This window comes from Fusarium oxysporum, chromosome 7 (genome assembly GCF_000149955.1).
Source record: "Fusarium oxysporum f. sp. lycopersici 4287 chromosome 7, whole genome shotgun sequence".
Taxonomy (NCBI): Eukaryota; Fungi; Ascomycota; class Sordariomycetes; order Hypocreales; family Nectriaceae; genus Fusarium; species Fusarium oxysporum.
This window is the reverse complement of record NC_030992.1, coordinates 697398-709676: the sequence shown is the minus strand read 5'-3', so window position 1 is coordinate 709676 and position 12279 is coordinate 697398. Positions and strand designations below refer to the sequence as shown.

Below are 12279 nucleotides of genomic sequence, written 5' to 3'. Positions count from 1 at the left end.
AGTCATTGTATGACTGTTGTAAAGCCTTGAAATGGAGCCTCCCAATACCCATGTCCATCCATTGTTGAAAGGCCCCAGCGACAAGGAACACAAGCGCAAGGGCGGAATCCTTGACAGCTTCCGCGGGCAAAACGGTCAGCCTCCAAAGACTTCCTTCCAATGTCGGCCCAGGTACCGTGGTGAGGCTAATGCAACAGGGCCTCAACCCGGGGCTCAGGGTCATCGTGGCTGCTGGAGGATGGCTAAGGGTCTGGCAACACGCCGACAACTGGCAGTACGTATCACTAGGCGCATCTTGCGTGCTGGTCGGTAAAAGAGAATGCAATCGGTGTATTCATCCGAGAACGGTGGTGCTTCAGAACGTAAATTCATGCCGATGGGGCATGTAGCTGCTTTAATACGAGCAGATTTGTAATTCTCCGACGCTCTCCACGAATTGCTTGCCTATTCCCCAGGCGATCAACACTTGGAGATCGCGATGTTGACCGATGAAAGACGACTGGGTAGGGACCTGGTAGATCGACACAGTCACTAGAGACAAGTAAAATGAGCAGTTGAGGGTTAAGCTTTTCATCAAACAACTGTTCCCGGAGCGTTGGACGCCGGTGCAAGTTGGCGTGGCTTTGGCAGCCTCTCGGTGTCAAGCTTTGCAGCCACCCAGTCCCGCCAGCGAGGCTAGAGGGACTTCCATGTTCTTCCATGGGATCCCGGCGCACCATCGGCGTCGCTTCCCTTCCGCTGGGAAGCTTGGACTGCGGACGCTATGCCGCGATGGGTAGGCGTGCCCCGTTGGCCACGAGTCTGTCGCGCGACAGGATGCAAAGTTGAAGACATGACATGACATGACAAAGCAAAACAAAGAAATGAAAGACATGGAAAGCCTTGTTTGTCAATGGCACGGTAGAGGAATTGCGAGTTCAGACTGTTTTGTGTCGATGCATCTCGATGCATTCACTCGATGTGTCACTCCATCTTGAATATCGTCAAGGGTCTTGAAGGAAGACGAGGGACCAACCACTAGGCGAGAACGCGGTCTTTTGGAGGGGCGCGGAACGATTCAATGGCCTCGAACAAGGCGAATATGAATGACTCTCTGTCATCCTTTGAAAAGAAGCAAATCAAGTGTATCGGAAAAATCCGTCCTCGCTCTGACGAAATGGCCCGCGGTTGAAACTTGACCGGTAGTTGACTGTAGGCGGTCAACTCAGCCAAACGGTCAGTTGAGGCCCAAGTCATGAGCTGGAAACACAGCGGGTGGAATTGCGAGCACGGGGAAACGGGAAGACCCAGTTGTCTCGTGGAAACAAGACCAACACTCAGTCTCTATCTCAAAGGGAAGTGATCGACAAAATGGCTTCTTCCATTGAAGCTGTGAACAACGACGTAATATTGCATAGCCAGAAAGCTCAACAAGTTTATTCAGCCGGTGCCATGGGAAGAAAAAAAAAAAAAAAAAAAAAAAAAAAAAAAAAAAAAAAAAAGGCAGAGCTGGTTGCCTTTTTCGCGCATACAGAGTTGAGTTATGCCGTCAGCGGCTTCGGTCAACGATTTGGCAAATTCGGTTGCTGGTTTGAGTTTATTGGTGGCGGGATCAAGACCGAAAATTGGAAGCTCAGCAGAGAAATGCTTGGGCTGGATTTCCGCTTGCAATGGAAGCCAGCACGCGCGGGGTTTCCACAATGGCACAAGTCGCCTGGTCTAGCGAGAGAGCCCAGAGTCAGAGATAACGGTGAAGTGCAAACCCAACTGCAATTACCATACCGCAAGTCCGGTCTTCCAAAAACTCACTGATCCCATGAGAATCCGGGGCAAGGATGGAATGGCCATTGCAGAATCGAGGCCGACCCAGAGAGGCGGTGCCAACCCAGCCCAGCGAAGATACGATGCTTCAGTGCAAGGCTACGTACCCCCTGCTGACTCCTCCAAACCTTTCCCATCTGAGCTGCTTAACCCATGTCACCGGCTTCTCGATGCTCATCGCCTATTGAGAGCCCTGGCTGACAGGGAACCAGACTTTGGAAGAGCTGGGTCCAGGCCAAAAGCGGAACGCAAAGTTTCAATGAGGAGATTTTGGTAAGAATGAGAATGATACAGAGTTTGAGCTTCGAATTGATTGCTAGCAAAAAAAGAAACGTGATCGGCAAAAACGATGAGGTCAATGAATTGGAATGCGGGTAAAACAAACAAACCAAAAAAAAACTCCAGAGAGTGATCATCTTTGCATCCAATGGCAGGAGGGGGAGCTAGAGCTATCGCTTCCATGTGAAAGCAAAGCTCCCAGCTTTGCATTCAGGGAATGCATTCCAGCTCTTACCAATTCGGGAGTTACACAAAACGGTTTTCCAACGTTTGAGCCACAGAAGCATAAAACTGATTGTGCATTGCATAAACAGACAGCAATAGGAATTATGTTTGTGTATAAAGTGCTTATACGAACACAAACTCTGAATTGACTTTGCACCGTCATCGATTAGCAATTGTCGAAGGGAAGACCCCTGTAACTAAGTACCAAAGCCTCTCGGTCATGGATGGATACTGGCTTTGGCTGCTCTGGTTTGTTGTCCCTTTCAGGGTCCATGCGGTTCCCCCCAATCGAATATCGTTCGTACGGTCCTGCTATTGCAGTCTACGTTTGACTCAAAAGTTAGGTCAAAGTCAAGGTTAGGCTTTTCTTTGCCCGTGCATGTTCTGCAGCCATTGTTTCATCTGTCTATAACGTCAATATCAATGTGATTGTTTCGGGTTGCCGTTCTGTCGATCATGTAAACAACACGGACAGCCTCATCAGAGCACGGATAGTTCCCCTTCCTCATCGTGACTCTGTCGCTCTGAATAAACCCAGCCACTGTAAGCCCTTACTGTTGCATTGAACCTCTGTGCTTAGGCTTTTGACCCAACCTCCTCCCCCACTGGAAGTCCACCGCGGAAGCATGGCCCCACTTCCCTGAAGCCCTCTGAAAGAAAGAAAAAAATACTGTAAAATCTTGTACGTGCTGTAAGCGTCCACTGTAAGCTGCTGTACGGTCTCACAGCAGGACGAGCAGGTTTTGAACAGCTGCCAGTCTCTGAACCAGTGGATTTCCAGGATTCATCTCCTCATCACCTTATTTTCCCACGTCACAGACTGAACCCTTGTCAAGAGTTGCAGGAGAAAAGAAACAATTTAACACCAGCCGCGAGAGGAGAAGCACAGCGGCGGTTCGTCAGGGCTCTTCCCCCGCTTCCGTGCCCCAGAGCCTGAACGTCAGCCAACCTTTTTATCCCTGCAATCGAACAAGAGGTATACGCAGCTTCGACTGCACTGCATGTTGAGAACGTAACGTCGGGTAGAGTTAATCCATCACCGCCTGTCATTACAGACTCCATTATGCAGTTGGAGAGGGATCATTGAAGAGAGGCACAACGGAACGACTCTGTACCGAAGATGAGAGCCATCTCACCGGTCACCAAGTCCACCGCACAGCATCACCTCACCCTCCACCACCTGTGGACAGACGTACATTACATTACATACGCATATTTTATACATAGAGTACAACACCAAGATAACACCTTATCACATTAAAGATACAGCCGCGGTTCTGAGTAGACGGCCAACACTTGATATGTAGTCACGCCCAATCCTCGGTTCAATAACACGTGGACGACCGAGCGCTTGTTCTCACTCGCAAGGCCCTGTCATTGCTCTGTGCTGTGTTGTGCTGCGCTGTGCTCTACCGGGTAGTGGTCCCAGCCCTGCCCAGACAGTCAAGAGTCGCTCGCATACACAGAGAGACAGACGCCCAAGAACTCATCAGCAGTCAATCACCCCATGCATAACCTCCTCACACCCTTTGATAATAAACGAGCGTCATGCCCGGATAATTTCTTCTCTCCCTTGTCGACTCCTTGTTTGATCGAACAGCACCTCTACCAACATTTGTCGACCATCTGTCGTCATTGAATACATCTGATACAGCCAAACATCGATATCACTTGTTACGAGTCACACACCCGCACTCACGAGGACAACCAACCAGGACCTCTCAAACGACGAGCTAAAGCCAAAAAAGTAACCAGCAACCAGAAATCGTTTGTTTTTCAACCACCCCAAACATCAACAAGAAAACAAGAGTCAGAGTCAACCACCAGAGTCAGTCCCCGCCCTAAGGTAGTCTCTGCCGGACACAGCCCACTTGGAGCAGGAAAAAAAATCCACCATCGGGAACCGTCTCCTCGTTGACTCCCACCCAACGGTTCCCCACCATTTTTTGTTCCGCTCAGACGCAGACAAGAAAAACAGTTGCGAGAGGAGAGAGACAGGCCAAGAGAGTCTGTTCAGGCTTGGGCTTGAGAAGACCCGCCTTGCTTTAGCTTCTGCACCCTTGTCTTGTTCACCTGCCCACTTTCACTTTCGCCCATCCACATCCATACCCTCCCTCCCAGAATCCCACCCCGGTCTGAGTCTCAGTGGGAAAAAAGAGAAGCACCCCCGGTCCCCGGATCCGCCGCCACTTGGCCCGACAGACAGACAGCGACTACCTTAGCTCCCAAAAGACTACACGAGGCTAACCCAACTTGGCTGCTGTGTCACTGCCTCTATCAACATCCACCTCCCGAGGCATCCCTCCAACTTTCTTGTTTTCCTTCTTTTTATGTTTTTCTCCCCAACACCAAAACAAAAAACAACAACAACACCATAGACAGCAGAAGGGAAACGCAGTCGTTCGTCTTTTCGACAACTTCGCAATCATAACGGCTTCGACCGTCAAGGCCGACATCATGTCGCCAAGGCTCAAGCCGCTGCTTCTCCCGCAGTTGGTAGAGGAGCGCCGTAAGTGGGAGGTACAACAAGGTAGCCCCGAGACCGACCTCTCCTACATCTACTACACAACAAACTCGTCCTCCTCCGACATTACCTCTCCAATCACCCCGACTTTCTCCCCTGGAAAGGGTCACTTTCGAATGTCGAGCTCGACTTCTTCTCTCGATCTCCCACCGCAATTGAACGAGACTCCTGTATCGCCCACTCAATCGGTCCACACAAAACCCCCAATGCGGTCATTGCCCGATGTTCAAGAAGAGCCTTTGGAACCTGAACACAACACCACCACAGACAACACAGAGAGCAACTACCGTAATAGTCTTGCCCCTTCGGACCAGTTTAGTCTCTACGACTGTTTGTGTATGTCTCGTCCGCCTGGCCAGGCTGTCGTATCTTCCGGGAAATCGTGCTTGGCCTGCCGTCTTCGTCTTGGTGATCGTGGAGTTACTGACCCATACCCTTCCCGTGTAGGCGACAACCTGTGTGAGCCCCGAAATAGTTCCGAAGATGTTATGTTCCATGGAGACATTGTCCGCGACTACGATATCGACTACGACATGGGTTTCTTGAGTGACGGTGACACCTCCATGGACGAGCGATCCCGCAAGAAGCGATCCGGTAGCGAGTCACCCTTTGCTGGACTAACGTCACGAATTGGTGCCCGTTTCCCTAGTCTCACGCGCTGGAACCCCAACACCCGCAGGGGCAACCCTATGCTCTCACCTAGCACCGAACTCAGCTTGGAGAGCGTTGTACTATCTGGAGGTCCTTCTAGTCGATCGTCGTCCATGTCTGCGCCCAGCCGACCTGGAAAGGAGCGCATGTTGGAAAACACTGGACTTCCCACCCCGGCAGTATCCTACTATGGCAGCACCGAGAGCATCAACCTTCCTGCGCCCATCGACATTGAGAAGGCGCAGGCTCTTGTCGAGCAAGCCGACCTCGAGCGAGAACGAGGACTGGCCACCACCCCTCTACTACCTCCTCTAATGACCAGCCCATTGAGCGGCCCACCGCCTGAGTCACCTCTGCAATCGCCGACCATTGCACCACCCTCTGCGACTACCGAAGTACCGTCACCCGTCCCTTCTGCGACACAGTTCCCTAGACCTTCTCTGAGCACAAAGCCTTCGGTGTCGTCCTTCCGATTTGGTTCCAACAGTCCTGAGGTTCCGATCCCTCTCCCTTCGATCCTGCAGGAGCACGATGAGTGGTCGGATCGCCTTGGTCACGCCAACTTCACCATCACACCGCAGCCTTATCAACCCGAGACTGTGAACATGGAGGCCCTTCAGCAGTTGCGCAACGACTGGGACGCAGCACGATGTAACTACACCAAGCACTTAGTGCGCACTGGCGAGAACTACGGCGAAACCAGCAAGATCTACGCTCTTACTGAGGCCAAATGGGCCGACATTGAGAGGCGATGGAGGTCAACCCATGACGGACTCATGTCGGAGATTGTGCAAGCTACCAGCTCTGCTCCTGGTTCGACAAGCGCGTCACGAAGCCGCAGCCGTGGCCGCGGACGATCACGAGCCAATAGCGGCGGCTCCATCCTTGGCCGACCACCTCCCATGGACGATGTCTTTGCGGGTATGCAATGGAAGCGCCTTGAGGATGGATTGCCCAGCGCAATTCCCCGACTGGTGGATGCGGATGGCAAGTTCCCCTCCCGAGGCGACGAAGACATTGTAGGACCCATGCAACGAGACGAGGTAATGCTACGGACGCACAGCGAAGAGCGCAAGGGAGCACGATTCTGGAAGAACCTCGCAGGCAAAGTCGGCCTGCGAAAATAATGGTCCCCTCCAGCAAACACGAACTGGAACACGGGATCAACGACCATTTTAATGACTGCCACGACGATGACGACTAGACCAAACTAGAAGTCGTTGGATGATAAAGCCAGCTATCATGGGGTTGCTGGCGTTTCTACTTCTTTCGTGTCCTATTTTGCACTATTTTTTACAGAGATACCCCGACTCATGTCATTCCTTTTCATTTTTTGGGACACCGATCCCGATATAGCCACGACGGCACAACATACGACCTTGGCCTTCTCCGTGGGGAGGAGGCTTGCACATTATTGTTTATTGTTTAGAAGTGTACATAATGGGAAGTGCGGGGCGTTGAACAGAGGGAAACCTGGATATTCGAAAAGCAAAGCGAATCAAGAAGACGAAAAAGTTTAGACGGGACCTGGACCTGGGGTACAAAAACAAAGAACAGTGAGCAGAGATGCGCCGCAGCTCTAGCTTGCAGGAGTTGGATTTGCCTTTTTTTTTACTTTCTACATTTTGCTTTCCCCGCCATGAAACTGGAGTGCACGACATTGGCAACCTGACACAAGGATGCAATGCACAAACACAAGACAGCACAGCACAGCGCACATTACAAACATTTATCCCCGGACATTGCAGACGCAAGCAAGTAATGGGTTGATTTGATGGATTTGAAATCAAGGGAGAACATGTCACAACGGGGGATGAGCGTGTACAATCATGTGTATGTATCATGGGGGGATCACTATTTGGCGTATCTGGTTTGGAAACTGGCGGAGGGTGAGGGGACGATATTAATGGCTGTCAAAACTTGGACAGCTCTCCGGCCTTGGTAAGAAAACCTTGGTGACGAGGAGATTGGTGAAGCAAAGCAAAAAGAATAATAAAAAAGAATTAAAATAACTATCTTGCGTGTGTGTCTCAGCTGTGACTGACAGCCCATGTCGTGGAATATGCCTTGGAGCTGTGGTCCAAACACGGGTCATCCAAGCGAAGAGGCACAAACAATCCATCAATCGAATCGTCTCTTTAGTTGGTAAGCACTCTACTCTAGACTGTATTTGAAGATGTGGTGATACCACAGCGCGGCACGACGCGACCCTCCACAAGCGACCATGGCTGCCCCCCCTCTCTTTCAGCAAACACGAGTTTAGCAAAAAGAACACGATTTTTGTGAGGTTGCTTATTGGATGGTTTGGTTTGGATTGATGACGACACTAGATGCAGCTTTTATTCTAATCATTTATGTGGCAGAAAAGTGTCAGCGCCAGAGTGGTACAAATGGGTTACACGATGGCAGTGTGAGCACAGAGAGGGGGGGCTTTTTGTTTCGTTTCATGGCGTCGGGGAAGGGAAGGATGAGCCGTGGTTTTGACAGCAGATCTGGTGTTTCACTATGATGCGGGTTTCCGTGAGGGGTTTTTCTGATTGTATTTGTATTGAGTATCTTGTGGCGTGAGAGGTGGTGAGGAGTGAGCTTGTGTGAGATTGAAACGGGTATGTGCATTCATATCGGGGATGTGTGCTTTATTTAGACTGTGGACGCGTGGAGGATGGGATGAGAAATCCTTGTTGGGCTTTGAGAGGGTTTGACAACCTTTTTGGAGTTTGGGGGCGTTGTGAAGATGAGGTTTGGGTTTGGGTTTGGGTTTGGTGATGGTGATGGTAGTTGGGGTTTGGTGATGATGTGAATGATATGGTGATGAGAGACTGTATAGATGCTGCCTAGATGCAAACTGAGCTGGGAAAAGTATAAATAGAGCTCTTGAGAACGCTGAAGGTTTTGAACTTCCTCAACTACTCAACTCTATAGTATAACACTTGCATGCTCCTACTGCCCACTCCTTTTTGTAGATTATACTTCTCCGTCCATTCTCTTCTTTTGTTCAGTCCAGAACAACAACTGAGAGAAGGTAGCCCTTATTACAAGAAGAACTTTGTCTACGTTGACTCAAAGCCAACCTACCAACTGAATAATATAGATGTCTTGTGCGGACAGCCCCAACGCAGACTCCGAATTTGAGTCTGATACCACTGCCTCCCGAGAGGATGATCAAGATGGAACTTATGTACATACACATGTCTACGAAGAATCCTCGAAGAGATCGTCTACGGTCAGGACCTCCGCCTTGTGTGCACATCTGACTCTCCCCTGCTCCAGACACCAAGTCTAACAGATGGACAGACGAGCAAAGCTTGGAACTCGCCACAGACAGTGGTTAAAGGTTCATGGGCATCAAGGACATCCCCTTTCAAGTCCGACATGGCCATTGGGGATTATTCGCCCCTGCGTGGTTTTAGACGACGAGTTCACTTTGAGAACATACCGCTTCTCGTCATGTCCTACGCTTGTCCAGTGTTGAAAGGAACAGTAAGCGCCCTCGAGCCTCCCACTGCTACGCGTGATACTTACTATTGAATCTCCAGGGATCCTGACACCGAGAACACACCAAATAGAATGCAAAGCAGTAGGGACGCGGTAGCAGGATAACGGTGCTCTCTTTGCCAGCCAAAGCCCTGGCGTATCAGTACGGCATGCCTCGTACAGAGTTCAACACTATTACATGTAAGTCTGCAGAAGGTTTCAGCTATGTGGACTAACAATTGGCGCCAGATATTCTCTTCCAAGAATGAACGCACAGGAAGGTGTCATTGGTGGTCTGGCCTTGCAACTCTTCCTTCTTCAAGCGCAAACATTCGCTCTTATACATGACAAGACGAGCAACTCACAGATGCATCGGAATCTACGCCAACACTAGCAATTGTATATCTACCACGCAACGAGAGAGTATTACACATACTACCCACAAGTGTGTTTGCTCTCTGGGCGAACTTGCTTGACAACTTGCAGACTTAGTCTCCAAGACGGCGAGGAGCCAGAGATTCTGGACAGCCCAAGTCAAAGGCCTGTGGAACAAGACCCAAATGTTCTTGTCAAGTGACAAGATGGTCATCGGGTATTGTGTTTCCATAACATCGAGACATGACCTGGAGAGGCTCTCTCTAAACTAAAGATCTTCTGCAAAGTCTCTCCCTGAAACAGTCTTTTTACTATATAAAGCGATGAATCAACCGGATCATCCGTCAGAAGCAATATCTGACCAGCAAGGAAGATGATGACATACACGGGTTTTGGCTAACACAAGCAAGTCAAGAACGTAGAAGCCGAAACGTATCATGGGGCACAACAATGAAGAATAACACAAGGGCAGCGTTCGATTAGAGGTCGCTAAATTACGAGCTCTGTTGGACGCTCGCCTCTTCTATCTAGAAGAACAATGTCAAATTCAAGGATCTTGCCCCAGAATGCGGCATCTGTCGTGAGGATATCGCCGTCCTCCCATGTGACCACCAGCTCCAAAACAAGAATAGGGAAACCCACCAGGGAGTAATCCTCCCCTGTGGACATAAACCACCTCGAAAGTACAAACCATGCCGTCAACAATGGCGCAATCAACTGGGTGATATACTTGTTGGATAAAGTTCCAGGAGTTCACAGACTCATGCGAAACCGATCGTCAACAAATGATATCATCCTTGCCATAAAGTAAGTCTTATCTACTGAGAAAAGTACGCTACTAACATAAGATTTAGGCACATCGAAGTTAAGGTAGAGCCTGATTACCCATCCTCAGGGCCTCAAGCCGAGCTGGTGCTCCCGCAACTTGTTGCCAGCTCCTTAGGGATCCAATGAGGTGCCAAACCATCCTTCATCAACTTTATCTAAAGAAAAATATTCTCAGGCAGCTGCTCATATCGACAAGCCACTACCTCCAAAACACAACACTCTCACTACTCACCAGCAAGGCCAAGTCGGTCACAATGTGGAGCATCAGAAGCATGTAAGCTATATAATAATGCTGGGGATAATGGAGATGAAGGGCATGCTGGAAATGTCGCTCAGTCGGGGGCCACACTCAACTTCGGTGTTCATGAGGGGGTACTCCAGACGTTTGATCCCCGCGACCAAGCCCTCCTCGATCCTGAGAAGCCCTATGATCAGAGGTGGCAAGAGAAACATCGAGCTCCAGGAAAAAGCAATGACCGATCTCCTACCAGCTGAATTCCACAATAACGGCAATCTTTTATACTATAAAGTAGGTCATATCTACTAAAGATGGTATTCTACTAACATAAGACCCAGATACATCATCATCGAAGTTGAACCCGGCTACCCATCTCCGGGACCCCACGCCGAGTTGGTCCTGCCACGGCTTATTGCCAGCTCCTTGGGTGCTCTGCATAACCTCCAGGGGATCCAACTGGACCTATGGTGGTCGTCAGACCCCCGCAAGAGGAGCTGAGCAATAGGTGTGCGAGACTGCCTGTCTGGAATGCCTTCCCTCCATCACAAGACACCCCTCATGAGTTTATCGATGATCTCAACCAGCTGGCGTATAGCTTGCTGGAAATACTACAACCATCAAGTCTCACGTCCGCCACCGCAATATCAAAAACAGGCCCCCCATCCAACCAAAACAAGACCGCAGGACACCTCGAAGCCTCTCACCTTGTCCGAGAAAAAGCGCAAGGAGGCAGCACTCGGTCGGCAGCGAGCCCATGCCAGAGCAGACACCTCCGAGATGAACATGGTCGCAATGGATGATCCAACCGATGGCCTCCGGTGGGCGTTTTATCTCACACTCAGCGGTCTCTGGGACTCGTTTCTCCCTAGCCCTACCAGCCAGGTGACCTACATTGCATTCGAATTCCTGAAGCACTGACCGAGCCCCTTGGAGAGGTAGCATTCACCCAGACTCCGGATTCCGAATTGGCGATGACCAACGCCGTGCTCGATCCGAAGGTTGCTCAAATTGAGGCAGCATCCTTGACGGACAGTGGAATACACCTTTCGAGCTCATCAAGGACTGCCACGCCCCTGCTGCTACCAACAATGCTTTACTAACCGATGAAATCGAAAATCTCCAGATTACTCCTCGGCACAAGGAGTCCATCTTCTCCGAGCTACCAGATAATCAAGCCTCCAGTAAATCTTCCACTAAACTATTTTCTCTGATAGTATTCCCCGATTAACGATTCTCTATAGTTGATGTTATGGAGACGAACCCCTGGTACCATGTTATATATACATACATACTGCTCACGAGAGACCTGCAAATGGTCCGAGTGAGAAAATCGACAAAGACACCCTATCAGGCTTGTAGGTCCCATCTCATACCGACTCGACATTTTCCCAAGACCTTTCGCCGTTTCAGAAACGTCAGCGCATAGGCGCCACGTATAACGGAAACGCTTCTGGCTGCAAGAAAGATCTGCTCCATGCTAGCACCGCTGTCGTGAAAGTGTCAGCGAATTAGACAAGTAAAAAGCCTGGCTAGAGGCGCAATATACAGCGGCCAAGGAGTTCTGTGAGAAATGAAAACTTGTCTCTGGGTTTGCGGGGCTCAGACCGTGGTTAGAGAGGAGATCACAAGATGTCGAGGGAGATGAGGACATGAAGACGGCAGTCAAAGACAGTAACCGCCAGTGCCTTCCTCGGTCCTATATATTAAAGACCACGGATGTCAAGCCAAGCCGAGCAAGCGATTCGCAGAAAGGTTCCTTCAAGTCGAATGCTGAACTCACAGCCCCCACAGGACGTACCGAAACATTAAAACAATACAAGCGAGTACGGAAGTCTAATTCCATTCCAGGGGTACAGTCTAGGTTCTCGGGCCCTAGGATGTGGAA

General features: G+C 50.1%; 8 protein-coding genes across 9 annotated transcripts; 6 read left to right on the top strand and 2 right to left on the bottom strand.

Annotated features, from left to right (window-relative positions):
• Positions 1-31: 31 nt before the first annotated feature.
• On the top strand, positions 32-313 carry FOXG_18937 (uncharacterized protein; the record flags this gene model as incomplete). The annotated part of the gene is made up of 1 exon (XM_018399088.1): positions 32-313. One exon carries the CDS (start codon positions 32-34, stop codon positions 311-313), a length of 282 nt encoding a protein of 93 aa, XP_018239814.1.
• Positions 314-368: 55 nt separating this feature from the next.
• Positions 369-719, bottom strand: FOXG_18936 (uncharacterized protein; the record flags this gene model as incomplete). Its single annotated transcript, XM_018399087.1, has 1 exon — positions 369-719. One exon carries the CDS (start codon positions 717-719, stop codon positions 369-371), a length of 351 nt encoding a protein of 116 aa, XP_018239813.1.
• Positions 720-1060: 341 nt separating this feature from the next.
• FOXG_18935 (uncharacterized protein) lies at positions 1061-1171 on the top strand (the record flags this gene model as incomplete). The annotated part of the gene is made up of 1 exon (XM_018399086.1): positions 1061-1171. One exon carries the CDS (start codon positions 1061-1063, stop codon positions 1169-1171), a length of 111 nt encoding a protein of 36 aa, XP_018239812.1.
• A 179-nt stretch (positions 1172-1350) lies between these two features.
• On the top strand, positions 1351-1988 carry FOXG_04925 (uncharacterized protein; the record flags this gene model as incomplete). The annotated part of the gene is made up of 3 exons (XM_018382976.1): positions 1351-1383; positions 1483-1696; positions 1801-1988. 3 exons carry the CDS (start codon positions 1351-1353, stop codon positions 1986-1988), a joined length of 435 nt encoding a protein of 144 aa, XP_018239811.1.
• A 1698-nt stretch (positions 1989-3686) lies between these two features.
• Positions 3687-7501, top strand: FOXG_04924 (uncharacterized protein). 2 transcript variants are annotated; one of them, XM_018382975.1, is made up of 2 exons: positions 3687-5164; positions 5276-7501. In XM_018382975.1, the coding sequence occupies exons 1-2, from the start codon at positions 4762-4764 to the stop codon at positions 6604-6606; spliced, it is 1734 nt and encodes a 577-aa protein (XP_018239810.1). In that variant the 5' UTR covers positions 3687-4761; the 3' UTR covers positions 6607-7501. The 2 variants fall into 2 exon arrangements, with proteins under 2 accessions (XP_018239810.1, XP_018239809.1); XM_018382974.1 differs by having other exon boundaries at positions 3687-7501.
• A 1499-nt stretch (positions 7502-9000) lies between these two features.
• On the bottom strand, positions 9001-9299 carry FOXG_18934 (uncharacterized protein; the record flags this gene model as incomplete). The annotated part of the gene is made up of 2 exons (XM_018399085.1): positions 9001-9145; positions 9229-9299. The coding sequence occupies 2 exons, from the start codon at positions 9297-9299 to the stop codon at positions 9001-9003; spliced, it is 216 nt and encodes a 71-aa protein (XP_018239808.1).
• A 1146-nt stretch (positions 9300-10445) lies between these two features.
• Positions 10446-10899, top strand: FOXG_04923 (uncharacterized protein; the record flags this gene model as incomplete). Its single annotated transcript, XM_018382973.1, has 2 exons — positions 10446-10685; positions 10750-10899. 2 exons carry the CDS (start codon positions 10446-10448, stop codon positions 10897-10899), a joined length of 390 nt encoding a protein of 129 aa, XP_018239807.1.
• A 53-nt stretch (positions 10900-10952) lies between these two features.
• Positions 10953-11312, top strand: FOXG_18933 (uncharacterized protein; the record flags this gene model as incomplete). The annotated part of the gene is made up of 1 exon (XM_018399084.1): positions 10953-11312. One exon carries the CDS (start codon positions 10953-10955, stop codon positions 11310-11312), a length of 360 nt encoding a protein of 119 aa, XP_018239806.1.
• Between the last annotated feature and the right edge of the window lie 967 nt (positions 11313-12279).